The following is a 26,218-nucleotide window of genomic DNA, read 5'->3' as shown; positions in this document are numbered from 1 at the left end:
CGCCTTCCTCCAACTGTCGTGCAGAAACGACCGAATCTGCAAGGATCGGCCCAAAGCGGCGCCTCCGTGATCCGTGAGAACACACAACGTGAGGCAAAGGCTGCGTGGGGGGAGCCCCGTCCAGATGTGTGTCCTTGTTACTTCCTACCCGGCTCGAGCACGAGGCTCCAGGCCGGTCCCGCCTGGCGGCCGTCACGCTGTAACCCCCGCGAGCCGCCCGCTCACGTCCCCTGTGCTTCGTCCTGCAGTCCTACGTCACCTGCGCCCTGGGGATCCGGTTTGTTGGTTACGTGATGATCTGCTTCTCGGCCACCAACTCGCTGTGCTCTGTGCTGTACGGAAGGCTCTCCCAGAAGACGGGCAGAGCCGCCCTCTACGCGCTAGGTACGTGGACACGCTTCCCAGACGCGGGCGGGAATGGTGGCCGGCGGGGTGAAGGGCGTGTTCCGCTCAGCGATGGTGCAGGGGCACCACGGGGAGGCTCCCTGAAGGAGGCGACCCGTCCTCACGCGGTGCACAAAGACGCGTCCGCCTCTGCCCTCTTGGGAAGGGAGGAGAGAGGAAACACACGGCGGTCGGCGCGAATAACGAGAACTACGGGCGTCAGCGGTCACCTGGCCACCCACTTAGGGTCTGAGGCGTCTGGGGCAGCAGGGACACAGCCAGAAGGGGAAACAGTAAATGTTTGTCAGCCCCTGGTGGGAGTAACCCGCATAGGTTCCCAGGTCATCCTGGCAATCGCCCCGTGGGGGGGGGGGGGTAGTGGGCACTGCCCGCTCTGCAGATGAGGAAACGCAGGAACAGAGAAGTGTGGTGGCTCACCCCAGGCCACACAGCCAGCGCGGATGCACCCGTCTTCAATGCGACAGCAGTTTCTGGACTGTCACGAGGCATGTCTCACCGCCTCGTCGAGACAGACGCCGCAGGGCGTGTGCACAAACCGTGGCCCAGAACTCAGGGCCCGCTGGGGTAAAGCCAGGAGGAGTGAGCCTGGAAGCTCCGGCCGCCCCTCCGTTCTCACCCCTGCCCGCTCGGGAGGGCGGTGCCGTCCCCAGGCCGCCACCACTCAGGGCAGCTCCTTCCTCACTTCGGGGTCTCCTCGGCCGGGGCACAGAGGCCCCCCCTGCCAGGCGCAGGGCACACGCCCCGCACGGTGCCTGACGCAGGGGAGGCCTGCGGTGAGCAGAGGGGTCACCCTGCTGGGCACGTGGCAGTTGGACTCTGGAGGGCACACACGCGGGCCAGCCGGCCCGGCCGGTGTCAGAATCCACGCGAGGACGTGGGTTTGGGGCATTCCCAGGAAACGTTTACACAGTGCGGCAAAGGGAGACTCCGGAACCACTCGGAGCCCTCACTCCCGGCGGTTTCCCCTCTGCATCCACAGGTGCGGTGACCCACCTGTGCTGCATAATCGCCCTCCTGCTGTGGGAGCCTCACCCCCGCCAGCTGGCCGTGTTCTTCGTGTTTTCTGGCCTCTGGGGCGTGTCCGACGCCGTCTGGCAGACGCAGAACAACGGTGAGCGCCCCCGCGTCTCCCGCCTGGCCCGGCCGTGGGGGGCAGGCGGTGGCAGAGGACCCCGCGGCCGGGGCCACCTGGGGAGATGACGTGCCCGGCGGGGGGGTAGTGGGAGGCCCGCTCCAGGTTCTTTCCGTGGACTTGAGGGACTTCCTCTGAGCGTCGGTTCAGACCCGAGGTGCAAAAGACGAGAATCACCCAAGGGTACAGCTCCCTTCCCTTCTAAGAGTGGTGGTCCCTCCCCGGCTTTCTGCTTGAGGAGCGTGCCCGGTGCCGGGCCCAGGAGGCTGGAGAGGCCTTCAAGGCGGCCTCGGTCCAGATGGGGAGATGGCTGTGTGATACCCGCGGTGGACGAGCTGGCAGGTTACCGTGACAGCCTCCAAGCAAGGGCACTGGGACTGCGGGTTCTGCTTTCTGGGAGAATGGAGTCAGGGGTGGGGAGGCGATCAGTGGGGGCTGCATCTGGAGGTCACGCCTGAGCCAGGCCCCGGCTGATTGTCCCCAGATAGAGCTGCGGTGTCAGCGGGGTGGGGAGCTTGAGAGGCAGGGGGAGGCCTGGGGGGCCAGGGGGGTGGGGGAGGCCAGGGGAGCTCGGGAGGCAGGGGGAGGCCAGGGGAGGCCAGGGGAGCTCGGGAGGCAGGGGGAGGCAGGGGGAGGCCGGGGGAGGCCAGGGGAGCTCGGGAGGCAGGGGGAGGCCGGAGCAGCTCGAGAGGTATGCCACAGAGCAGAGTGGGTGCTCGTGAGCAGCAGACGTCCACCCCTCGCAGTCTTGTGCCTGCCAGTCTGAGACCAAGACAGCGGAGGCCGCTTCCTGGTTCAGAGAGCTGTGTCCTCACGTGGCGGAAGAGACAGGGGGGCTCTCTGGAGACCCCTCATAAGGACACAGGTCCAGCTCACGAGGAGTCGCCTCGTGACCGAATCGCCCCCCAGAGGCCCCACCTCCTGACACCGTCACCTCGGGGTTAGGGGTCAACCTATGAATTTGGGGGACACAGGTGTGGTGGCCACGGAGGATGGGACACGCCGAGGGGACAGCTGGGCCAGGATGCCGGGTGGTGGAGTGGGGAGGCTGGGGGCCGACAGGGGCCAGGCTCCCCGGGGAGGGTCCAGCTTCGCTCAGCAGAAAGCACTCACCCCGGGAAGGACGAGGCCGGCCCCATCAGGTTACGGAGGGACGGACGTCTGCGGTGTTAACTCGGGAAAGACAGCACAGAGCTGCACGGAGGAGGCGGCCGTGGCTGCGCAGAGCAGGAGGGGAGGGAAGGTGAGGAGGCCAAGCTTCCGGACAGAATGCACAGCGTGCGGGAGCCGCCGGGCCAGCGGGCGGGCAGGGCCTGTGGCCTCGGGAGCGGCGTCCCAGGATGGGGGGGAAGGGCAGACACACGGCGGGGGGCACAGACACAGAGAGGACGCGGGTGGGGGCTCTCAGCACTGACAGGTGCTTCTGTGTAAGGTCCACACTCCCGAGGATGCGTCTAGATCCGAGTCAGGGGAAGAGTGAGGGAAGGGCCAGCAGAGGGGAAGGCGGCTGAATGAGGGCATGAGGACGAGGAACAGGGGGACAGGAGCACAGAGGTGTCCCCCTGGCTCCGAGGACAGCCGCCCTTTGGGAACCACAGGAAGGAAGTCGGAATAAAGATCCACAGGAGGACTTGTCACCACGAGGAGAGGAGTTAGCAGAGTTCTCACAGAGAGCTGGCCAGGGACAGTGGGGACAGCAAGGGACAACAGGGACAATGGGGACAGCGGGACAGCGGGGGACAGTGGGGACAGCAGGGGATAGTGGGGGACAGCAGGGATAGTGGGGGACAGCGGGCACAGCAGGGGACAGCAAGGGACAGCGGGAACAGCAGGGACAATGGGGACAGAGGGGATAGTGGGGGACAGCGAGGACAGCAGAGGACAGCAGAGACAACAGGGGACAGTGGGGGACAGCAGGGACAGTGGGGGACAGCGAGGACAGCAGGGGACAGTGGGGACAACGGGGACAGCGGGGACAGTGGGGGACAGCAGGAGACAGCAGAGACAACAGGGGACAGCGGGGACCACAGGAGACAGTGAGGGACAACGGGGACAGCAGGGGACAGCGGGGACAGCCAGGACAGGCCGCTTTAGTGAGCTATACTGCATGCTAGATGCTGGGAAGGCACTCAGGGACAGGGCCCACGGGCAGGCTCACTGTCACCCACACTCGGGGAGCCGGCGGGGGGCAAAGCAGAAAGACAAGGTCACATGCAAGGGCCGGGCCCCGAGGGCAGAGTTAGGACTGGGGCCCAGGCCTGGAGCTGCCACCCAGAGCCCCGGCCGTTCCTTTAGACCATCTCTGGAGTCGGCCGGGAGCGAGTGCAGAGCCAGCTGGTGTCCCCGAGGCTTGGCCACCCACACACACAGGCCAGGAGGCAGTGACACGGCACTTGCCAGGTCACACAGGGTGCAGCCTGAGACAGAGGCCACCAGAGGTCCGGCTGAGGGTGATGGGTGTCTGTAGGATGCGAGGCCCCACAGGGATGGGTGGCGTGAGACACACAGCAGAGGAAGGGACCATCGTGGCACAGGGGTCCAAGGGCCTGGCCCTGACTTCAGGGGCGCGCCGTGCTGGGCCGTTGGTCGTAAGGCTTCCGGGCGGGAGGCTGTGCACGGAGGGTCTCACTCCCGCTGAGCAGGAGGACCCCCCGTGGGAGGGAAGTGAAGGTCACCTTGCAGGTGACAGGGGCAGCGGGAGCGGGTCCGGCTGCACAGTGAGTGGCTGGAGCCCAGCAGGTGGCCAGGGAGGCCCCGTGGAGATCTGAGCAGGGGGCTCGACCAGCCCCCAGGGAGGCCTGATGTGGGAGTCAGCCGGAGCCGAGCGATTGGGGCGTCAGGGGGGCTCCCGTGTCAGCTGTCGGCGGTGATGGGATGAGCCAGAGCCGAGGGGCCTGGGAGGCACCGCCGGGACGGGAGCGGGAAGCAGGGGCGTGGGCGGCAGGGGTGGAAGCCACGCGACCGCGGTCTTAGATTTGGGGAGTGAGTGAAAATGACAGCCGAGTTTCCCACAGACCCATCTACAGCCTGGGATGGGGAGGAGTGTCAGGGGCCCAGGACTGGCCAGGAAGAGAGCCGCTTCCCCTAGAGGTGCGACCACCCAGCCCTGACCTGGGAAACAGCAGGGGGCTAGAAATTCAGTCGGGCCCATCCCCCGACTCCTCGAGGGCGGGAGGCCGGCTGCTGCCCCTGCGGCCACGACCTCGGCCCTCACGGCCTCCGGACCCCGCGGTGGCCCCTTCCTTACGACCTGTGTGCTTGTCAGCTCACAGGGCAGCTGAAAAACGTCTTCGGACAGAGCGGACCCTGCTGCGTTTAAGGGCTTCGGGCTTCACGGCCTGTCTACTGTCCCCATAGCGCCGGTGAAGGAAGGACGCACAGACACTGGCGTTAGCGTTCTTGGCGGTCCCGAGTTGTAAACCACGGACAGGTCACGTCACCCAGCGAACCCGCACGCAGGGGTGGGCGACTGCGGGCGTGTTACTGCCAGCTTGCGGGCGTCTCTGACCCCTCGGGACTTTCTTCGTGTCTGCACGTTAAAGGTCAGGCGAGGGACCGGAGAAGGGGCCGCATGCCGCGTGACACTCCTTACGGTAAAGCCTCCAGCTGTTTCAGGCGACTGGGGCAAAAATGCTTGGCTTCCTTTCCCCCCCGAGACACGGGAATCGCGGCTCTCGCCCTCCTTTCCCGGCCTCGGACGCGGGAGACTGAGGCCGAGCCTCGTCCAGATTGTTCAGACCGCGTCAGGCGAGGTCTCGCGGGTGAGCGGGACGTTCCGGCCGGGTGGATGGCCGGAGGAAGGACTGCCTTGAGTTAAAATGAGCTATTTCCGTCTTCTTGCACAGGCACAAACTTATTTTTTTTTTCAAGGAGAGACTGGTTGCGGGGGAAAATTGTTCTTTTCATGATTTAAGACTTTCTTTTGGAGTCTGAGCTCGCAGTGGCCTCAGCGGGGAGCGATGGTTCACTCCCCGAGTCCCCTGCAGGCTGACTCCACCAGGCTGGCCTAGAACTCACGGCCGGGCAGCACGGAGCGTCCCCGCGGTCTTTGTGTGTATGAAGGCTGGAAGTTTGGTCAGCTTTTGCCGCCACGGCCCCCGCCAAGAGCAGCTCTCTCTTGTGTTTTGAAAGAGCGAGTTGGACTTCTCATCTTGTCCCTGGACGTGTGTCTCTCGTTTGAGACGATGCGTGAGGCGAGCCCGTCCTTTCCCGATCCGTGAGGCAGCATGCGGTTCTGTGTTCTCGCCGTCGCTTCCCAATTCAAACACTGACGCAGAATAAACCAGATGCCTGGCCCACCCGGCCTCCCTCCGGGAGCGGGGCTGTGCAGCCCGACGCTGGACATCCCCCGGGGCTCCAGAGGCTCCCGCAGAACCTTCGATCTGGGCCACTTGTTCCCGTCTGTTCATTCGCCCTGACGGTTCAGGAAAGACAGGTGCCGTTGCTATAGCAACCCTCACACACCAGTGCGCTGCATTTGAGATTCAGAACGTCTGGGCTAAAAATACTCCCTCGCCCTGCTAGCCGCCCAAAGGGCTGTTCTGGGTTGACGAACACAGAAAACGTGAGCTCTTATGTGCCCAGTTCACTTAACCTGTCTTTTCCAAGCAAACAAGACGGCCCGAGGACCCGTTCTCGCCTCATGCGAGGACAGGAGTCAGCCTCTGCCCGCGCCCACCCACCGGCGCCTTCCTGGGGCAGGATGGGGCTGGCAGAAAGGCTCCTTTTCTTTTTAAATAACCTTTTTATTTTGGAATCATTTGAGCTCACAGAGAAGTTGCAAAGACAGTCTGGAGAGTTCCCGTATACCGTTGACTTAGTTTCCCCTAACGCTAATCTTACAAAATCGTGGTAACACTTGTCAAAACTAAGAAAGTAATGTTGGTACATGAGTCAACTAAACTTTAGACTTTATTTGGTTTTCTCTAGTTTGTGTGTTCCAGGGTCCCACCCAGAGGCCACACCCAGGGCCCCCAACCAGGGTCCCATCCAGAGTCATCCAGGGTCCTCCCGTGGCCTGACCCAGGCCCCCACCCCGGGCCCCCACCCAGGCCCCCACCCAGGGTCCCATCCAGGGCACCTATCGCGTTGAGTTGCCACATCTCCTTTGTCTGATCTGTGAAAGTTTCTCATTGTTCCTTGTTGTTCATGACCTTGACAATTCGGAAGAATACCGGTCAGGCATTTGGTAGCCTATCTCTCATTTGGGGTTATCAGATGTTTCCCATGATTAGGCTGGAGTTATGGCTCTGGGGGAGGAAGCCCCCAGAATAAAGTGCTTTTCTCATCACATCAGTCACTGAGGATGAGAAGAACCTTGATAGGCGGTCAGCCTGGACCCGCCAGACTCAAATTTAATCTTGAAATCTAAAGATTCCAACCTCCAGACAAACGCATTAGCTTAAAGTCAGAGTGGCCGTGTCACTAGAATATTCATGAAATTGGGGTGTGTTTGCTCTGGCGCTGTACCTACTAAGGGGACCACCATACCTGTTGGCCATGGAACATGGAAACACCTGCCACTCACAGCCCTGGTGTCTCAGACTTGGATTTCCTTCCTACTCCCCCCACCCCCCACCTCCCGTCTGGGAACCATCAGTGTGTTCTCTGTAGGTAAGAGTCTGTTTCTCGGTTTTCCTCTCTCTTTTTTCCTTATGATTGTGTGTTTTGTCTCTCAAATTCCACCTACGAGCGAAGTCCTATGGTATTTGTCTTCCTGTGACTGACTTATTTCGCTTAGCGTAATACACCCTAGTTCCATCCGTGTCGTGGTAAATGGCAAGACTTCGTCCTTTTATGACTGATTGATATTCCATTGTATACATGCCACATCTTCCTTATCCATTTGTCAGTCAGTGGACATTTGGGCTGCTTCCGTCATCTGGCTCTTGTGCATGATCCTGCCATAAACGTCGGGGTGCTTGTATCCCTTTGAATCGGTATTTTTATACCCTTCGAGTAAATACCAAGCAGTGCAATTGCTAAATCATAGGGTAGTTCTATCTTTTTTTAATGTTTACTTATTTTTGAGAGAGGGAGCGAGAGAGAGCGAGCGGGGAAGGGGCAGAGAGAGAGGGAGAGAGAGAATCCAGCAGGCTCTGTGCCCGATGTTGGGGCTTGATATCATGAACCGTGAGATCATAACCTGAGCCGAAACCACGAGTCGGACATTTAACCCGCTGAGCCACTCAGGCGCCCCGAGGTAGTTCTATTTTTAACTTCTGAGGAACCTCACACTGTTGTCCATAGAGGCCCCACCAGCTTGCTTTCCCGCCAACAGCGCACAAAGGTCCCTTTCTCTCCACATCCTCGCCAACACCTGTGCTTTCTTGTGTTGTTGGTTTTAGTCATTCCGACAGGCGTGAGATGATACCTCATCCCGGTTTTGATTTGCATTTGCCTAAGGATGAGTGACGTTGGGCACATTTCCTGAATCTGTCGACCATCCATAGGAAGACGAGAAATCTTCAAAATACCCTGAGGAACTGCTAACTCCCAGGTCTTGTTATCAGACTCTCTTTGTGGGTGAACTTGTACTGAGATGGACGCCTCGCAGACCCGGACCACAAGGGCACCTCCTCTGAGCCTTCCAAACAGCCTCCCGTTGTCCCAAACACACGTATGTTGTTCATAATGTGCCTCTCACGTTGTATCGTGCCGGTGGCCTTGCCCTCCTGAGTCCCTCCCGTGATGGGTGGACAGCCGAGTAACCAGATGCCAAGAAAAACCTTCTGGGTGTTGATGTTCACAGGCAGGGCCACAGGAAACCTTGCTGCTGGCCCCCGACCTTCCCCGCGGTGCTGGGGGGCCTCTCTTCCCTCCATCCCTCCCCTGCAGAATGTAGGGAGAGGGAACAGGGCAAAGGGCAAGGGAAGGAGGGGAGCCGGGGAAGGGAGGTGTGTGAGAGTTCCGTGTGTGCTCTCTCTCCCACCGTGCACAGCTGCCCGCCGTGCAGGAAGGGAAGGACGGTCCCAGGAAAGTCCCCACGACTTCCCAGACTCCCACCGTCCCCAGGAATAACAGGCGCAGATCACGTCTGGCCCCACTGAGGCTGGGGGCAGAGGGCAGTCCGTTCATCCTGCCCGAGCTACAGGACTACACTTGACGCGTTGGTCTACTTACTGTCTCACGCTTTCTACTCTGGTTACACGTCCTGTGTTACCTCCACTCCCACCCGGGGTGGGGGACTTCTGGGCAATAACCAGAAGGAACGAAGAGGAAGAGGCAGCTCTTGTCCTGGAATCGCCCCCCCCCCCCCCCCCCGTTTCCTTGTGTTACTATTTATCCTCCGAGCGAGCGCATCGGGTCTCTGACATGGCGCAGCAACCCCGCGGGACGTGGGCTCGGTGTTTTACCTGTTGGTTCCCTACTCGCTTCATGAAGTCGCCGTCCATCCACGGGTCCACTTGGCCATTCCACGAGTACTTTTACTGACACTTTGAGAGCGCTGGAATTACTGTGATGAGGATGGGACGCTGGGCAGGATGGCCTCGTGGGGAACTTGACCGAAAAATCAGAGGCGTGCCGCCGCTGGCCGGCCACGTGCAAGGGCACGAGGCATAGAAGCCTGGCGGTGGGGCCGGAGTGAGGGGCACGCTCCACAGCGACAGGTGGTGCTGGGCTGGGACAAGGCCAGGTGACAGCGGCATCCCTGATGAGATATTCGTTCTACCCCAAAGCCAGGCGGGGCCACTGAAGGCACCGGTGTGGGAGGGATATGACACGTTTACACTGTAGAAAGATGGCCGTAGCGGCAGTGTGGGGTAACACGGAGCAGGTAAGACAAGAGAGGAGGAAACAGGTCTGGAGCTGACGAGAGATAAGGCAGGGAACCGTCGAGACGGTTCTGGATATCCTGGAGAGGAGCCTCACGGCGTTCGTCTTTGCTTGGGACCCCAGGGAGTGGTCGTGCCTCGTGTGGCACACAGGTCAGGCCTCCAAGCTCACCTTTTCCTTTCCCACATAGTCACCCACCGAGTGACGGCTTGACCCGAGTTCCCACCAGTGCTAACGTCGCGTGAATTCTGTGTTTCCTTTACGTACGATGCTTCCTCACTGCCAACGATGTGTCGCCTGACTTGGCAAAGCCCCCATCGTGAAATAATTCCGGTTTTGGTACGAAGCGAAAATTCCTGATTTTGTTGAGAAAATAGGGCAGCAGGAAAGCCACCGTTTTCAGCAATAGCTGAAAGCAATCGTTTGAGGTTTTGAAGCAACGTGTTCATACCCGTGTCTCCCCCGCAGCTCTTTACGGCGTTCTTTTTGAGAAGAACAAGGAGGCTGCCTTTGCAAACTACCGCCTATGGGAATCGCTAGGCTTCGTCATCGCCTTTGGATACAGCACATTTTTGTGTGTCAACATCAAACTCTACATCCTGCTGGGGGTCCTGAGTCTGGCCATGCTGGCCTACGGGACCGTGGAGTATCTGGAGGCCAAGAAGGCGGCCAGGCCAGCCGCTGCGGAGCAGGCAAAGCCAGCAGAGGGGGAGGAAACGGAGACAGCCATGTGAAAGGGACGCGCACCAGGCCCGGGAGCCCCGCGTCCCCAGGAGAGCTCCATCTGAAGTGCCTCAGACTTTATAACCGATTCTTCTCAACTACGACAGCGACACTGAGCCGTCCTGAAGACATCACACCGTCACATGGTTTTGTGTGATTTTTTCTCGATTCTAATAAGCGTTCCATCCACCCTGTTGCTCGCAGAGATCGAGAGGGAACGTGAAGGGATCCATTCATCTCACAAAGGAAGAAAGTCCGGTGTATCATCAGCCAACGGGAACTTGCTTAGATACAACAAACCACTGTACTTGCTTCTGTCGTACTCGCTGTTGTGGTCGTTCGTGAGAATTGGAAGGATGTGGACGTAGGGAGTCCAACAGCGTCGTTTTACAAATGGGTAAACTGATGCCCAGGCAAGCCCGCCGACTCCCTCCCGGAGTCGGTGAGTGACAAAGCCAGGCAAGAGTTTACGTCTCTTGAAGCTTATAGACGATGAGTTTCTAAATAAACGCAACTACATCATGGACTTATCTTCTGTGCAAACACTTTTACTCTAAATACTCAGTAGAGCACACACACACCAGTCACCAAGTGAGTGAGCCCGCCGTAGACTAGAATGCGTAAGACAGCTGTTACACACGCACCTTCCGATCAGAACCCGCATCCACCAACGGTCTATTCCCTCTATTCCCACCCTCGTCGTCTTTAACAAGCTGCTAACGCTGGCCTCTGCTCCCTGCTGAGCCTCTCCCTTTTCCAGGCTCTCAGAGCCCTCTGGCCCCTCTGACGGTGTCCTGGGGTTTGTCACCCTTGCCCCCTTCACCCCAAGGCACCTGCTCTTTGCCCAGGCTTCTCCCTCCACTTCCCGTGAAGCCTGTCCCACTTCCCCACGAACTGGCACCCCCACCCAGGCCCCAGCCTCCTTTGCAGCCTGGCACTCTTCCAGACCTTCAGCGGAGCCCCATCAGGTCAAACCTCTGTTGAAAACCCTTCCATGGCTCCCCATCTCAATGAGGCGAGTTGAGTCCTGTCCCAAGGAGACCGCCAGGCTCCTCTCCAGGACATCTTGTTCCAGACCTTTGCTCGCACGCCTCTGCGACCTTGAGAATCTTCCGGCCCCTCCACACCAACGCACCCAGCTCATGACAGGCACGGTCCCCTCCACCTTGGAGGCTGGGGCTTCCGTAAATAAACCGTGTGGCGTTCCTGGATGCAAATCAGGTAAGACAGGCCGGTGTGGAACTGATCTTCGGTTTCTCTCTCGGCTCAGGGCCTCTGAGAGGGAGACACCCCAACTCGCTTAGGAATCCCTCCTACCTTCCAGAGGCGCCCTGGAAGATTATCCTGGAAAAAAACGGGCCACACCGTCCTGACCCCACCGGGCGTCTGCTGAGACATAGATGACACTGAGAAGCGTGCCCTGGGCCAAAGGTCGACAGGAAAGCACCCCCCCCCCCACCCCAGGCTGAGAGCAGAGCCGGAAGTTTGTGCAAAGCCCTGGAGAGACCTGGAGAGGCACCTGTCCAAAGTGGCACCCCACGGCAAAGCCCAGACACAGGGGGGATGCAGGCAGGCCTGATATTTTATGTTACTTTATCTTATTTTGTCTCGTTTTATTTTACTTATTTTTTAATTATTATTTTCGAAGGCCGGGGAGGTGCCCTTGGTGATTGGTGACATTGGGCAGCTTGCTGTCGAGTGTCTGGCTTAAACAGCAAAGGCTGGATGCTCTGCTCTGTCGCTCGGGGTGCCAGCCCCTTCCTGATCCATTGGGCACTCAAAGATGAGGGGAGCGTGGGCTGAGGGGAGCGTGGGCTGAGGGGCCTGGTCTGTAACTTGGGGCCCCAAGGCCAGCCTGGTCCCAACGCGGGGAGCAAAAGCTCTCTCAGTAAGGGCTGAGGGCACAGTGCCCCCCGGCGCCCCCAGAGCAGGGTTCTCGCTGGCCTTGAAAGAGGCTGAGGGGTCCCACGGGCCCTGACCTCGTTTGCCATTGTTGATGCAGTGACAGAGGCCCACAGGTCAGCGCTGCCGCGGACATGGGCTGTGGTCCGGGGCGGCCGGCCGGTGCTCCCGGAGGCTCTGGGCAAGCGGCACTCTCTTGTCCGCCAAACGAGCCGCCTGGCTGAACATCGGGTCTCCCCGAACATCGCCTCCTACACCATCACCGCCTTCTCTTCTCTCTCCCCGCTCCGAACTGTCTGATGAGAAGAGTTGGTGAGCTTGCCCCTGCGCCCAGCTGTGGGGCCTGGCCGGCGGGTGAAGGATGGGTGGCCAGTGGCCTCGGTCAGACGAGCACTTCCTGCCTCGCCTGTGCCAGCAGGAAGCCTGGATTGTAGCAGAAGGGAAGTGATTGAGTCTCGCTTTCAGTCTTCCATTTGTACGGTGAAGATCTCCCCGCTTCCCGGAATCCAGACAAGGTGTTGTTGTGAAACTCCGTGTACAACGGGATGTCCCCACCTCCTCCCCAGACTGAGGTTAAAAGACAGCCCTGCCCGCGCGACCCTAGACTCCGTGGCGTTATTACAAACCTCGACTGATCTGATCCAACAACCATAAATCGCTTGGCCCGACTCCCAGGGCTCAGCAACAAATACCTAATTTTACTGCTCGCTCAGAGTAACTGAAGGGGGTGAGGTTCAACAACTATAGAACGTATGAATGTATATATGTCACAATGTATGATTAAAAACCTTCCTGAAACCAGAGATAAATCTAAAATAAAATGGCAAAGGTAGAAATAGGAAAGTTAAAAGCACCTAATAAAGAGAAAGTAAATGTCTTAAAAAATCTAGGCTTGCAGCCGGTAGGGAGTTCCTGCAATTTACAAAAATGAGCCCAAGCGTCCTGGCAGCCAAGGCAATTAAAAAAAAAAAAAAAAAAAAGACATTATATAATCATCACTACTTGATAAAAGGGGCCTTGTCAGTGTTTTCACAGAGAATCATTTTCCAGGTCCTAAAATGTAAAGGGGTGGGTGTTCATGCGGGTCCCCCAGTGGAGACCGGGGGCAGGCACGGGCAGTCGCCGTCTGACGGACCTCCGCGTGTGTTTTATGGCGGTTTGATCGCCGCGACCCTTGACAGAGCAGAGGGCCTGCAGTCTGAATGGGGTCCTGTGCACAGGTGGCTCGGGGAGCCAGCACGCCCAGGGCGCGGGCTTTGGGGACGGCTGGGTCACTTTCTGCTGCGGGAGCCTAGAGCCTTCTCCTCCAGAGCCAGGGCCCAGGGCCTTCGGAGATCCTACCCTACCCCCGAAGGGGGCTGGATCGGGGTCCACTCCAACCTGGGTTATTCAGGGAGTCACAGCACACAAGCCATTTCACTGGTCAGCAAGTGACCGAGCCAGAGAAGAAATACCAACGGACTTCACCACTTCTGGCCTCACGTCAAAATCAAACCCAGAGAGTCTCCTTCCTCCGGGGCCTCTTTCCAGGCCCACTTCTGGCCACAGGCCCCAACTCGAGTCCTCCCAGAAGCCCCTGCGCCCCCTTCCCGACCACATGACCGTTTGTCCCCCCCGCCCCCCGACCCTGGCCCACAGTGTGCTAATGTCCCCAAGCCCTGAGTCCCTGGGCGCTCACCGCTGCCTTGCTGAATCACTTCCTCTCCAGCTCACAGACCCACGAGGCCTGGCCTTCTCTTTCCAACGTCGGCATAAAATATATGCGATGTGGGCCTCGTCACGGAGTGTGTCCCAGTCGCCTCACCCCAGCTAAACCAGGAGTCTCCGTGCACGCGTGCTCTGGTGAGGTGACCAGGCAGGCGCCTCACTCTCCCGAGTCTGCTGGCCTCCAGACCCCCACCAGGCACCCCCGGAACCCAGCGCAGTGGGAGAGCACCATGCAGCACGGGTGTCCCGTGAGTGGCAGGGCAGGCCCCCAGCCTCAGGATCAGCACTACCGAGCGCTTGACCCCCCGCAAGCCTTCCACGTGCGTGACCTCATTTCGCGACCTCCTGACTCGTGGGCATCCGGCTTGGTCTTTCCTGACCTCTGACCCAAAGGCACTAAGTCCTTCTCAGGTGCCCAGGGCCCAGCGCAGGGGCCTGACTTCGGGCAGTCCGGGGTGGAGCCCGGGTACGAGCAGTTTTAAAGGTTCCCCCTGTAACGGGGCGCTCGGGGGGCTCGGTAGGCTAAGCCACCGACCTCGGCTCAGGTCATGATCTCGCAGTACCTGGGTTCGAGCCCCACGTCCGTCTCTGTGCTGACAGCTCAGAGCCCGGAGCCTGCTTCCGATTCTGTGTCTCCCCTCTCTCTGCCCCTCCCCTGCTCGTGCTCTGTCTCTCTCTCTCTCTCTCTCTCTCTCTCTCTCCCAAAAATAAACAAACAGACAAAATTAAATAAATAAAATCTCCCTTGTGGTTTGACTCTGTGGTTGATATATGAGTCTAACTGAGCATTGTTTTTATTTTTGTTTATTTATTTATTTAATATTATTTTAGAGAGAGAGAGAGAGTGCGGGGAAGGGGCAGCGAGAGAGAGAGAATCCCAAGCAGGCTCCACACCCAGTGCAGAGCCCGATGGGGGTTCCATCCCAGGACCCTAAGATCATGACCTGAGCTGAAATCAAAAGCCAGACGCTCAACCGGCCGAGCCCCCAGGTGCCCCGTAACCAAGCATTGCTTCTAAAGCAGATTATTTCTGGGTCCTTGACGCTTCGTGCTCACTTAATTAGTTCATGGCATGTGAAGTGCGTTTTTTAAAGTTGGAGACAACTTCTAAAGAATTTCTGGGACTAAATATTCACTCATTATTTATTCGTTCATTGCAAATATTCATTAGATACTGTTATTACCGTGGTTCGCGTCATCTGACGTCGCAGGATTCCGTTGCCCCTGGGATGCCGTAAAACAACACAAAGATAATAGTTCCACCCACATTTAGCCAACCAGCCTAGGGAAACTCCACACCGTGGTGCACTGAGGCCCCAGGAGCACACACACCTTGGCCACTGGTACCTCCAGCCTGGGCCACTCCCTCACTGTGAACGGCACCCCTTGCTCTCCTCCCCCGCCAGCCTCCAGTGGCCCTGAACCCCCGCCCAGGTGGCCTGGAGCCCCTCGGAGGCTCCCCCTCCTCCTCGGCCACCCGCAGGCAGGCGGGCATCCCGAGGTCCGGCCCCTGCCAGGGACCACCCTCGTGCGCTGGTCCCCCTCCCACGCAGAGTCACCGGCTGCAGGCTCCTCCCCGACACTGCCGTCACCCCACCTGTCACCCCCCATCAGTCACCAGCCCTGTCCATTTTGCTTTCTGGAATTCTTCCAAACCCCTTTTCTCCCCGTGGTCTCTGCTGGCGGATGACCCCATCAACAGTCCCTCGAAGTGCAAGGTTGACACGGTACTGTCCCTGTCCCTTCACCAGTAATGGCCGTTCTCTTCAGGATAAAACCCCAATGCCCCCACCTGGGGTGCGGGGCTCCCCATAACTTGTCCCACCTCACCTGACCACCCCCCCCCACCCCAAGTATCAACATATCAACATCCCTGTCTCTTACATCTCTGTGACTTTGTGGTCATTGCTGGCTTTATGAAAATACCCGTCCTCCTTCTCTGCCTGGCTGACTATCTCAGCGCTCAAAGTTCAGCTTAGATGTCACTTCTTCCTTGTAAAACCAGCCTGCTCTCCGCAGGCAGCGACCTGCCTGCGTCAGGTGCCCTTTCAATGCGTCCCGGAGCCTTCTGTCCTCTCCTTCACGCCGGCTGGCACCTGCAACGATCTGTCCCCTCCCATGTGGGGGTGAGAATGTGGGCAGATCACACAGCTGGAAGGTAATCTGGCGGTCGGGCCATTTCCCATCCCTCCCATCCGTCCCTCCCTCCCTCCCACGGGGCTTATCAGCCTGCAGGGCGAGGATGAGGACAGACTGCCCGGTGAGAAAGCCAAGTGGGTGGGACCCCGCGTGCTCCCCGCTTTGCCGCTGCTGGAGCCCCGGCAGGAGCCCAGGCCACAGCGCTTACACAGCGCCCCCTGGCGGGCAGGGTGGCCACCGTCGCCCTCACACGCTGGCAGAGGGGCATCCTGTCCCTGGAAGGTGCTGACACGTGCTCACCAGGCCACCCTGCGGCTCCCCCCGGCCCTCTCCGTAAGTGTGGCCAGGCACCTTCCCGACGCCCCGCGCCTCGTTCGGTGTAGAACAAAACCCTGCCTCCCAGCGAGGTGCTCCTTTGCCCTTTCCCCCAACTTCCTCACAGAAACAGAACAAAACAATGGAAGGCCTCCCTACCAGCCGCTTTGGAAGGGCCAGCCTTTATCGGGGAGTTCAAAGGCAAAGTGTGGAACAGACCTGCATCTGTGTTTCCCCTCGGGATGGTCTCCTATAGTACGAACCATTCCTCATTACAGAGGGACTCTCTCCTTCCAGTCTCTGTCCAGCTATCCCCCCGCAGGTGCTCAGAGACCCAAGTGGACAATTGAAGCTATGACCGTGAGGCCCATGGGGGATCTCTGGACAGCCAAGCACGCATGCTGGGATCTGCTCAGCCACTCGGCGAGCCCTGGGGGCCATCCACAAAATCCTGGGCGGTGATGCCCTTGAAGAAAAGCAGATTTGGGAACATTTCCAACACGCTAGGGGCCACGGATCTGATTCAACGCTCCAAATACGTGAGGAGCCCCAGGTGCCAGCATTTGAAGGTCTTTCCTGCCACCTGTCCCTCGCCGACCTCCCTCCATGACCTCTGTCCCACTGCGGTTTTAGAGAAGACAACCTCGATTTCTGCTGTCCCAGCAAGTATTTCCTGCCCCTGAACCGGATCCGTGAGGCTTCCATCGGTGACCCCAACAGGTCCCAAGCAGGAAAATGGCCCTGAACAATTCTCGTCACACCAGGAAATTCTCAGGTCAGCAAATTAGACGTGTCTATGCACTCACTCGAGGACGGGGTCAGGACGGATGCTGGTGTAACTGAGGGGCAAAGTCGCTCTTTCTCGGGTGGAAGTGCCCGCTTCCGGGGGAGGTGATGTGATGAGGGACATCGGGAGGCGCTCAGCAGAGTGGAGCCCGGTTAGGTAAAGGGGAGCCAGCCTCCCACTGCAGCCTGGGGCTGGGACAGGTGCACAGGGAGGGAAGGCCGGACGTGCACGAGGCCGGAAAGCAGAGCAGATCACGTAGGGCCCCCAGACCAGGTTCGACTGGATTCTATTGTGAGCCACATGGGAACCTGAAGAGTTTCCTGTGGCTTCTGTAATGAAGTCCATAAAAATACATTTGAGTGGCGAACACAGTGGGAATTCATCCTGTCACGGTCTGCAGGCTGGAAGCCCAAAATCAAGGTGTGGGCAGGGCCACGTTCCTCCGAAGGCCGTAGTGGAAAATCCGTCCTGCCTCTTCCAGCTCCTGGTGTTCCTGTCGTCTCAGGTTATTCCCGGGCTCGTAGATGCATCACACGGGTCTCTGCCTCTGACCTCACGTGGCCAACTTCCGTGAGTCTGTCCTCTCGTGACATTCTCCTCCCTGTGACTGTCTTTGTGTCTTTCCTCCTCTTCTGATAAGGACACCGGGGCCCACCCTACCCCAGCATGACCTCATCCTAACTAATCACGGCTCAATGACCCTGGTTCCAGAGAAGCTCATGAACGTGGGGGGACACTCTTCCCCCCCCCCGTACAGAACCCACAAGATAGAAGCGACGCCATATGACTTAATTGTAAAAGGCTCACTCTGGCTGCTGGTAGGAGGGCACAGTAAGTGCAGAGGTGAGACAAAGAGTCACAGGCCATTGCCTTGGCAAGAGGGACCCAGGCGGTCACGGTGGCAGGGAATGGAAAGAGGGTGAACCGGTGGGACCAGGGACATGCTTTAAGGGCAGAGGCCACAAGATGTATTGAGGCAGAGAAAGAGCCAAGGAAAACTCGGGAGTCTGGCTTATCCAATAAGTGGGAGAAGCAAATGGCCGCTTACTCAGACTGGGGAGCCTCGCAGAGGAGAAAATCAAGAGCCTGGTGTTGAGCACGTGACACGTGAAGCTCTCAGACATCCACGTGGCTCTGGTGGGCAACGGTGAGATGTCTGGGGCTGGAATGTGGGGGTGTCCTAGGGACAGAGAGACCGGGACATCAGCCTAGAGAGAGGATGTTAAAGCCATGGTGCAGAAGGAGACCAGCCGAGTGAGCGGTCCTGGAGCAGAGCAAAGCCCTACGGTCTCACTCCCTGCACCTTCCGTCTTCAGAGGCCAGGGTGAGGAGGAGGGACCAGAAGGGAAGTGACCGTGGGGACAAATGAGTGCCCCCAAGAGACTGACATGGCAGAGCCCAGTTAGTGACAGGTCCCAAAGACGCTCAGCTCTCTTGTCAACTGCTGGGGTGTGTTGGGCAGATACAGTAGAGGACAGATCATTGATTTGGCAAAATGGCATCACCTGTGCGAAGGCAGAGCCACTCAGTGGGAGTCTTGGGGATGAAGACTTGAACCAAGTGGCTTAGAAAGAGTAGAGAAGTGGAGACAGGAAGGATTCCCAGCCCTTCCCAGGAGGTTTCTTGGGAAACGAGGCAGTGGCTAGAGCCCGATATGGGAGGGGGTGAAGGATCATTGCAGGACTGTAATATTGGGGGGTTGGGAAGGACAGGGCATTAAGATTATTCTAGTTCGCATCCCTCGTGTGGTAATGATGAAAAAAAGCAAGAATAATCAGCAAGGTTAATGCCTCTAATGACTTGTCCTGGGTCAAAGAGTTGGTTAATTGAAGAAATGGGATAGAACTTGATTTCTTAACTCTTGGTTGTTTTTCCACTAAAAGGGTAAGTGAGGAGGGTAACTCCAAATGCTACTCGTCAACAGAGATATATGCCCTTAATTTTTTTTGGAACGTTTTACTGACTTGTGAAACAAAGACAATGTAAAATACAGGAAATGTACAATCACACAAGTACAGCTTGATAAAATTCTACGACCTGAAAACATCCATACGGCCAACACCCAGACCAGGAAACGGACACCTGCAACATTCTATCACTTCCTTCAAGGGCAGCAATTGTCACACCATGGATTCTTTTCTTGTACTTAATTACATGTATTTCTCTCTTGATTAAGTTTTTGTTGCAGAAGTTTCATGTTTGTAAACGTCCTTCAAGAAGTACTGAGGAGGTCATGGTAACCACAAAAAGCCCATTCTCCATCCTTCCAATGAACCGGGTGCTGTGCTAGGTAGCGTTTTCAGTGAATGTTAGCTGGCAAATGTCAAGGGCTTGGGTGTTGGTTGGGAAGATGTTTCGAAGGCAGGAAAGATTTCTAGGCTCCCAGAGACCATGTGGTTTCTCACACGTCTCTCCCTTGGGCCTGGTAGGTGGTAGAGAAGAGTCTCTTTCCATCAACCACCTGGGGTGTGAGTTTGATGCTCACTCGGGGGAGGTGGGATTGAGGTATAAAAAAAAAAGTGAAAATTCTACTTATCGGTTCCCTGTTTCCTTGGACTCCACCAAAGTTCTAGATTTAAGCATCATAATGAACCTAACTTCCTCTGGATCCTGTCAGAGCAGGTTAAGTGTGTCCCAGTGTGAGGACCGCTCACCCTTGAAGGTGAGGCGAGACTGTCATGAACAGCACACACCGGGGAGGCCCCGGAGCTGTGATCAGCGAGCCCCAAGGGTGTTGGCTCCCGCATGGGGAGGCCCCGGAGCTGTGACCAGGGAGGCCCCGGGGCTGTGATCAGCGAGCCCCAAGGGTGTTGGCTCCCGCATGGGGAGGCCCCGGAGCTGTGACCAGGGAGGCCCCGGGGCTGTGACCAGCGGGCCCCCGAGGGCATCGGCGTCAGCCTGGGGCAGCGGTGTTAGTGGTCCCTGAGCAACGCAGCGGTGGCCCGTTTGCCTCCCGGCCAGTTCTCTAGCCACAAGATCCAAAGTCTGTGTGGTCAGCTCCTGGGAGGCCCCCAGGCTTCCTTAAGCCTTTCCGTGTCTGAGGAGGACAGGATCCCATGGGCACAAGTCAAGGGAGAACTGAGCCCACCGAGAAATCTGGAGAAGAACCTGCGAAGAAGCAGTTCGGGGAAATGCGCTCGCTCTCGGCGCTCACTTTGGACGAAGCCAACACGTTTCACCTGGTAAGTGTGCACCCCACCTTCTTCTGCTCATGTGCCCTTAGAGTCTCTTTTGTGAGAGGTGACTGTATGCCACCTTCCCCAGAGAGCAGACAGCTGGGAAACTCACCCAAATGTCTCTAATCGAAGGGGAAAATTGTACACTATTCAACAAATTCAGGATGCGTAGACGATTTCGGCCCAGATATCCTTCCTTGTGTCTGGATGGCCAGCCCTGTCTCTGCCCCTGACTCAAAATCATCACCAAACCCACCTTAATCTGGTGCTCGGGAAGACGGTCGGGGGAAAGACTCAATGACTCTTGGTTTCTACACCACTTCCCAGCACGTACGGCTGCAGGGTAACGATAAATAATTAACAACGAATGAACACATCAAACCCAGAAAGAAAAATGCCTTCTGGGCCACGTACGATGAATTGCTTTTGTTCTTGGTTTGCTAATTAGGAAATCCGCAGTGTTTCCCTTCCCCTGGGACAGCTTAGCCAGGGCTCTGTTGTGCTGTGCAGTTTTATATATCATGTGAAGCAATTTATTGGTCCTGAAAGGGTATAACAGTGTCTGTAATTAAATAGTTGGCATCGAAACATTAAACATTCATCAACAGAGTAATAAGATGCTGAAGCCTGAGTGAACTGAGTTCAAAGATCCTATGGGGAGGCACCTCATATACAAATGCAGGGCGGATTCTGCCCGGGGTGTGTCCCAAAGTCCACAGGTGTGGTGCTCCGGGCCTGGGGGACAGAACGAGGGTGTGGAGGCAGCACACAGCCAGGGAAGGACGGGGCCAACTGAGGTCTCAGGTGTAAACTTGACTTACAGAAACGATAAAGATTCAGGGGCGCCTGGGGGGCTCAGTCCGTTGGGCGTCGACTTCAGCTCAGGTCATGATCTCACGGTTCGTGAGTTCAAGCCCCGCGTCGGGTTCTGGGCTGACAGCTCGGAGCCCGGAGCCTGCTTCCAATTCTGTGTTTCCCTCTCTCTCTCCCCCTCCCCTGCTCATGCTCTGTCTCTGTTTCTCTCTCACAATGAATAAACTTCCATATATATATATGGAAACAATAACGATTCATTTTGGAAACTCAACTGTTCTTATGTGGAAATGGTCTATTTTGAGGTCCCACCTGGGTGAAGTACAAGAAGGTCCCAGGACGGCCCCCAGAGGAGCCTGCCTGCCTCTTCTCGTCCGTCTGTCAGCTGCCCTGAGCCTCTCTGTGTCCTCAGGTGTGTGGCTGATGGGGCCGCTGGGCTCTGAGCTGAGTGTGATCCCCACAGAAAGAAGACGGTCCTCCGGAGGAGGGGGGGGACGTGCAGAGGAGCCCCAGGTCCATACCCGGATGGGGCCTGGTCCCTCAGGCCCTGCGGCGATGTGTGCCCCCCTTTGTGAGGCGAGCAGGCTCGCATCACGGAGGGACCAGCAAGGAAGCTTCCAGTTCTGCCCCGTCGACTGGGCTCTGCGGCTGCCGAAGGCTGACCGCACACCCACTTGCAAGCAGGGCCGGGCTCGGGGACGAGCGTATGGAAGTCACCCTGGGAGCCGAAGGGGGCCCCAGCGCGTGCCTCTGTCCCGGGACGCACCCCTCCCCGACGGCTCAGGGGGCCGTGTGCGCTCTGACCAGCGGGGCCACCGCACTCAGACCTGGTGGACTTAGGAGGACGAGCATCCCGCCCACCTGGGTTGTATCGCTTGACGACACGCTTTTGTGCGCGAGGCCGGAGCACATCCTGTGACACGTGGGCTGAGGGAGAGCTCGACGGCACCCCATAGTGAGTGGGGGCGCTCCCCCGGAACACACCGAGCAGCCCGTGCTCTCCGAGACCCGATGGACGGACGCCAAGGCCTCGGGGCAGAGCACGGATCTCCTGGCACACAGACGGCTGGATGCAGAGGGAGCGGTTTTCCCCAAGGTAGGTGTGGAGGGTGTGGGCCCCAGAGGAGGGGAGCAAGGGAGGGCAGGCGAGGAGAGAAGGCGGGGCTCAGGGCCACCAAGTCGGGATGCCCTGAGGCCACAGTAGGGCTTGGGTCGGATACCCGGCTCCTGACCCTGCCAGGCGGGGTTGGGAAGTCCGGGCGGGGAGTGGCGTCGGGCTGAACAGCGGCTGAAGACTCATACGAAGGCCTTGAATGCCATGCTAAGAAGTGTGGCCTTCAGACGTAGATCTGATATCTCAAAGGCTTTCCAGGGGGGGGGGGGGGGGGGGGAACCCACTGCCTTTCCATACGCAGTTTGCAAAGCGGCAAATGTAGCTCCCCGGTCCCGGGACACTGGACATTTTCACGTCAAGTCAGTTCCGGTCCACTGGATGCAAGCCTCGGGCGGAATCGGGTGTGGCCTCACCCCCGGGGAACTGAAGGCTTTAATGATAAAACAAAACCTATCACCAGTATAAAAAGTTGTGCCCGGGCACTGATTTAGAATATTTAAAAACTGTTCTGATTTTAAGTTAATAACAACTTATTTAAAAAAAAAAAAGGGGGGGGGTGGTTGAGGGGGACGGTCAGCCACCAAGTGGCTTCGCCCACGTAGAATGACACAAGAGTCTACAGTCGCCGTTCGCTCCTAGTTGATAAAAACGGAGTTCCTTGCACGTCTGAACAACTCGCCTCTAAATCTGAAAATCGCTGCGCGAAGCAGTGTGAAGTTTCTGTCGTGTGCGTGACTCTTTGATCCACGACAGGGCGGTGTGTTTTTACTGTTCCGAGTATGGCCAGAGGCAAGGCCGTGTGGATAGTAAAAAAAGTTGATGACACCCTGTTTTCACCCAGGACACATGAGCACACAGGCTGCGCGTGGTAAATCTCCAGTAATTCCAAACGAAGGTGGGGCAGAGGCTTTCGAAATTAATCGTTGAGGTTCCGAAAGCCGAGACCGAAGGACGTGGACAGAAACCGGTTCTCTGCCTCGGTGGGGTCTGTGTTTGCTTTTGCAGCGTCTGATTTCAGGGTCACCCAAGAAGGGTCCCTCTCCTCGACCCCCAAATATTTCCTCTCTCAGTTCAAAGACGACAGAAATTCATGGCATTCAATCACATGGTTTCGTACTACAGCCGGGTCCGGTTCAAACGGAAGGTAGCTGGGGGTGGTTTGTCCCTCACACGGTGAATGAGCTCCAAACGCAGTGTGCATAGACACAATGGGCTCCCTCCTGATTCTTCTTCAAGGTCCCGTTTTGGAAGGACCAACGTGGGACTCAGCAGTCTGAGGGGCTGCGGAGGCTGGGAGCCGTCCCCTCCCACAAATTCCGGCTCCGGAATGAGTCTTCTGGGAGAAGCAGGGATCCCAGGGGCCATTCTGAGGGTTCATTGTTCCCACAGTGGGGGCAACAGTTGTGTTTGGCCCGCTTCCCTCCCAGCGGGCCCCGTGTGCCCAGGAATGTCATCAAGGTGTGGGAAAAGAAGCCCTGTCCCTCCGCAAGCCAGGAGAGAGCATGGCCAGGGCTGAACCAGGCTCCAAGAGATCATAAAACCCGGTAATTATAACAATGACCTAATCACACGCTTGAAGTCGGCTTCTGAAGTTCAGGTTGCTGCTGCTTCTCAGACGCGGCCTCTGCCCTGATTACATCGGCCGGGTTTCTGCCGAGGAGGACGCGAGACCTGGGCCCGCTCTGCGATGTGTGTCCCTGGTTGCACGTGACCAGGTCGGCCCCGCCTTCGCTCGTTCCCGCTCCACACGCGGTGGTTCAACGGTGATGATGTTTTGATGCGTGTTGGTGTTTTCCGTGCACACGCGGGCTCGCTCTGCCCCTACGAGCGTTCCAGCCACGTTCACGGTAACGGACTCGCGCTCTCCTAGCAGAGATACAAGCACGTGGCCTTCACCTTCTGGGCGGGTGCCCCCTCCCTTCGGATAGCGGCTTGGGGAGTAGCTCTGCGTGCTCCAGTTTCCTTCTGGAAGTTTTTATGTGGAGGCCGACCTTCCTCTCGGAGGGCCAGAGAGGGCTCTAGCCACCAAGCCTCACTCGCCTGCAGGGTCTGTAGGTCTGTGGCCGTCCCCCTGTCAGGGACGTGCCCGCCTCACAGAGCCCCTCCCACGGGCCGCACCTGAAAAGCGTAGCCTCCCACGCGACAGGGCACGCGGAAATGCAAGCGGGAGATGGCGACTCTGTCAATATACACATATACGTCATAATTTCCGTGCAGTGACCTTGTGGAGTTCGCACGTGATTAGTAATTACTGCTACCTTGATACGTTCCTGGGCCAATCAGCGTGACTGCCCAGGGACGCTGAGAACCGTGGTTCCCAATAAAGTGTTTTCAAGTTCAGCGAGAATGTTTACCGCCTTCTTTTCAGAATAAAGCCCGTGGGCCCTGAGAGCTCTTCGCCCAGGCTATTGCTCAGTTCAGAACTGCCAGGGTTAAGTTGACCGGTGTCTCGGCTCCTGCCCTGGCTGAATGGCAAATGCCCTTAAATAATTAACAATTTCATGTCATAGTTTCACGTTATAATGTATATGTGTATTTGCGTGTGATGTTTTTATCACATTACACGATACTTTGCTTGCCTCTTAAGTCTTAGTACAGTGAGCCCATCTTAATATCGCAATTATGTATTATGAGCATCAGTGAACATAAAGTGATGCCTTCGGGAAATAGCCAGGGCTCGCTGCCTGTGCGGGCTGCTCTGATCATAGAAGTTATTCGTGTCTTTCATTAATTTCGTTATAATTGCGATCGTTTCAGTTCCCACGAGGACCCCTTACGTGTCACCGTTCCGAGTGCAAACGTCCAAATAAACATACAGTTTATTACATGTTTTATATGATTTAAACCAATCAGTCGCTGATTTGAGCACTCGTAGTAAAGGTAGAAAGGCCTAGTGTGTATCTGGTAAAAGGTCAGGTATGCTGATGTCTATTTTAATTGTGAATAGAATTTGCCACTAAAGTTTGGGCTCAAGACTGAGAAGCTGAAGTTAGCCATAAATCTCTTGGATCCTGACCCAGATAAATGGGAGTTTATAAAAAGAGAGAGGAAATTTGGGGCGGAAATGAGCAACGGAGTAGGAATCATGGCTGACATGGATCGAAAATGTATGAAATGTGTATTCCCCTCATTACAGGAAAAACTATACCCCCCCCTGCTCTCCCCTGTCCCAACCCCACACTGGGCTGCTGGTTCATTCATTCGTTCCACAAACATACAGGGCACTCAATGCAGGAACAGGGATTAAAAAGAGAGCCCTGACCTCAACAACTCCTATTTCGCTGGGTGAGGCGGGCGAATGGCCATTTCCACAGTCGTGCTGGCCCGCAGCCCCCGGGAAGTGCAGGCAGCAGGGACCCCGGGGGCGGGGACAGGGACAGCCCCCGCGGCAGACGCGACGCGGAGCGCCGACACGCAGTGGAGGGGACGGGGTCGCCTGCAGCCCCAGCAGATCCGCTCCCGGGGCAGAACGCAGGTGGGGGACCCCGCGCACAGTGGGCGTCGCCCCGGCTCGGCTCGCGGTGTGAGCCCGCCCTGTGTTCACGGCCAGGACAGCAGCGGGAGCAGCGGGAGCGGGAGCGCGCGGACTGTGGTCAAATAACCCGCATCGTCTCCTTACCACGCGGACGCAGGCGAGGCTGCCTCGGCGGTAAACAGTCTGACCCCCGCGTGACGCGCAGCCCCCCTCCAGGGGCCCTCGCTCCCCCTCTCCTCTGCAGGGCCTCTCCACCTCCATCCAGAACCTCCCGGGCCCTGACCCCTCTCGGACCATCGGAGCCTCCTCTTAACAAGGTCACAGAATATGTGATCTTTCAAAAACCTCTGAAGGAACAGCGACACCTGGGACCCACCACCCAGTTTACACAGATCACCGCGAGGAGGGGGCACCGCTAACCCTCTGCGGGACTTTGATGCTCCCTCCCCTCCTCCCTCCCCCTCCTTCCTCCCCTCCCCCCTCCCCTCTCCCTTCCCCTCCCCTCCTCCCTCACCTCCTCCTTCACCTCATGTCTCCTCCCTCATGTCTCCTCCCTTCCCCTCCTCTCTCCCCTCCTCTCTTCCCCTCCTCCCTCCCCTCCTCCTTCACCTCTCCCTCCCCTCCTCCCTCCCCTCCTCCCTCACCTCTCCCCTCCCCTCTCCCTTCCTCTCCTCCCTTCCCCTCCTCCCTCCCCTCCTCCTTCACCTCTCCCTTCCCCTCCCCTTCTCCCTCACCTCCTCCTTCACCTCTTCCC

General features: G+C 57.8%; 2 protein-coding genes and 1 long non-coding RNA gene across 3 annotated transcripts in view; all 3 read left to right on the top strand.

The window, feature by feature from the left end:
• UNC93A (unc-93 homolog A) overlaps nucleotides 1-10,555 on the top strand; it is a 36,722-nt gene extending 26,167 nt beyond the window's left edge. The window contains 3 exon segments of the mRNA XM_049654591.1: nucleotides 249-384; nucleotides 1,385-1,516; nucleotides 9,782-10,555. Coding sequence (XP_049510548.1) covers nucleotides 249-384; nucleotides 1,385-1,516; nucleotides 9,782-10,047 — 534 coding nt within the window. The 3' untranslated portion in view covers nucleotides 10,048-10,555.
• Nucleotides 10,556-19,526: 8,971 nt separating this feature from the next.
• LOC125939060 (uncharacterized) lies at nucleotides 19,527-22,507 on the top strand. Its single transcript, XR_007462926.1, has 3 exons — nucleotides 19,527-20,068; nucleotides 21,181-21,971; nucleotides 22,291-22,507. It is a non-coding gene; the product is annotated as an uncharacterized LOC125939060 (long non-coding RNA).
• A 2,780-nt stretch (nucleotides 22,508-25,287) lies between these two features.
• Nucleotides 25,288-26,218, top strand: part of TTLL2 (tubulin tyrosine ligase like 2) — a 6,191-nt gene continuing 5,260 nt past the window's right edge. The window contains 1 exon segment of the mRNA XM_049654681.1: nucleotides 25,288-25,464. Within this exon segment, the coding sequence (XP_049510638.1) occupies nucleotides 25,288-25,464 (177 nt within the window).

This window comes from Panthera uncia, assembly GCF_023721935.1.
Source record: "Panthera uncia isolate 11264 chromosome B2 unlocalized genomic scaffold, Puncia_PCG_1.0 HiC_scaffold_24, whole genome shotgun sequence".
Taxonomy (NCBI): domain Eukaryota; kingdom Metazoa; phylum Chordata; class Mammalia; order Carnivora; family Felidae; genus Panthera; species Panthera uncia.
Note: the sequence above shows the minus strand (reverse complement) of the source record. Positions and strands in the feature narration are given on the sequence as shown.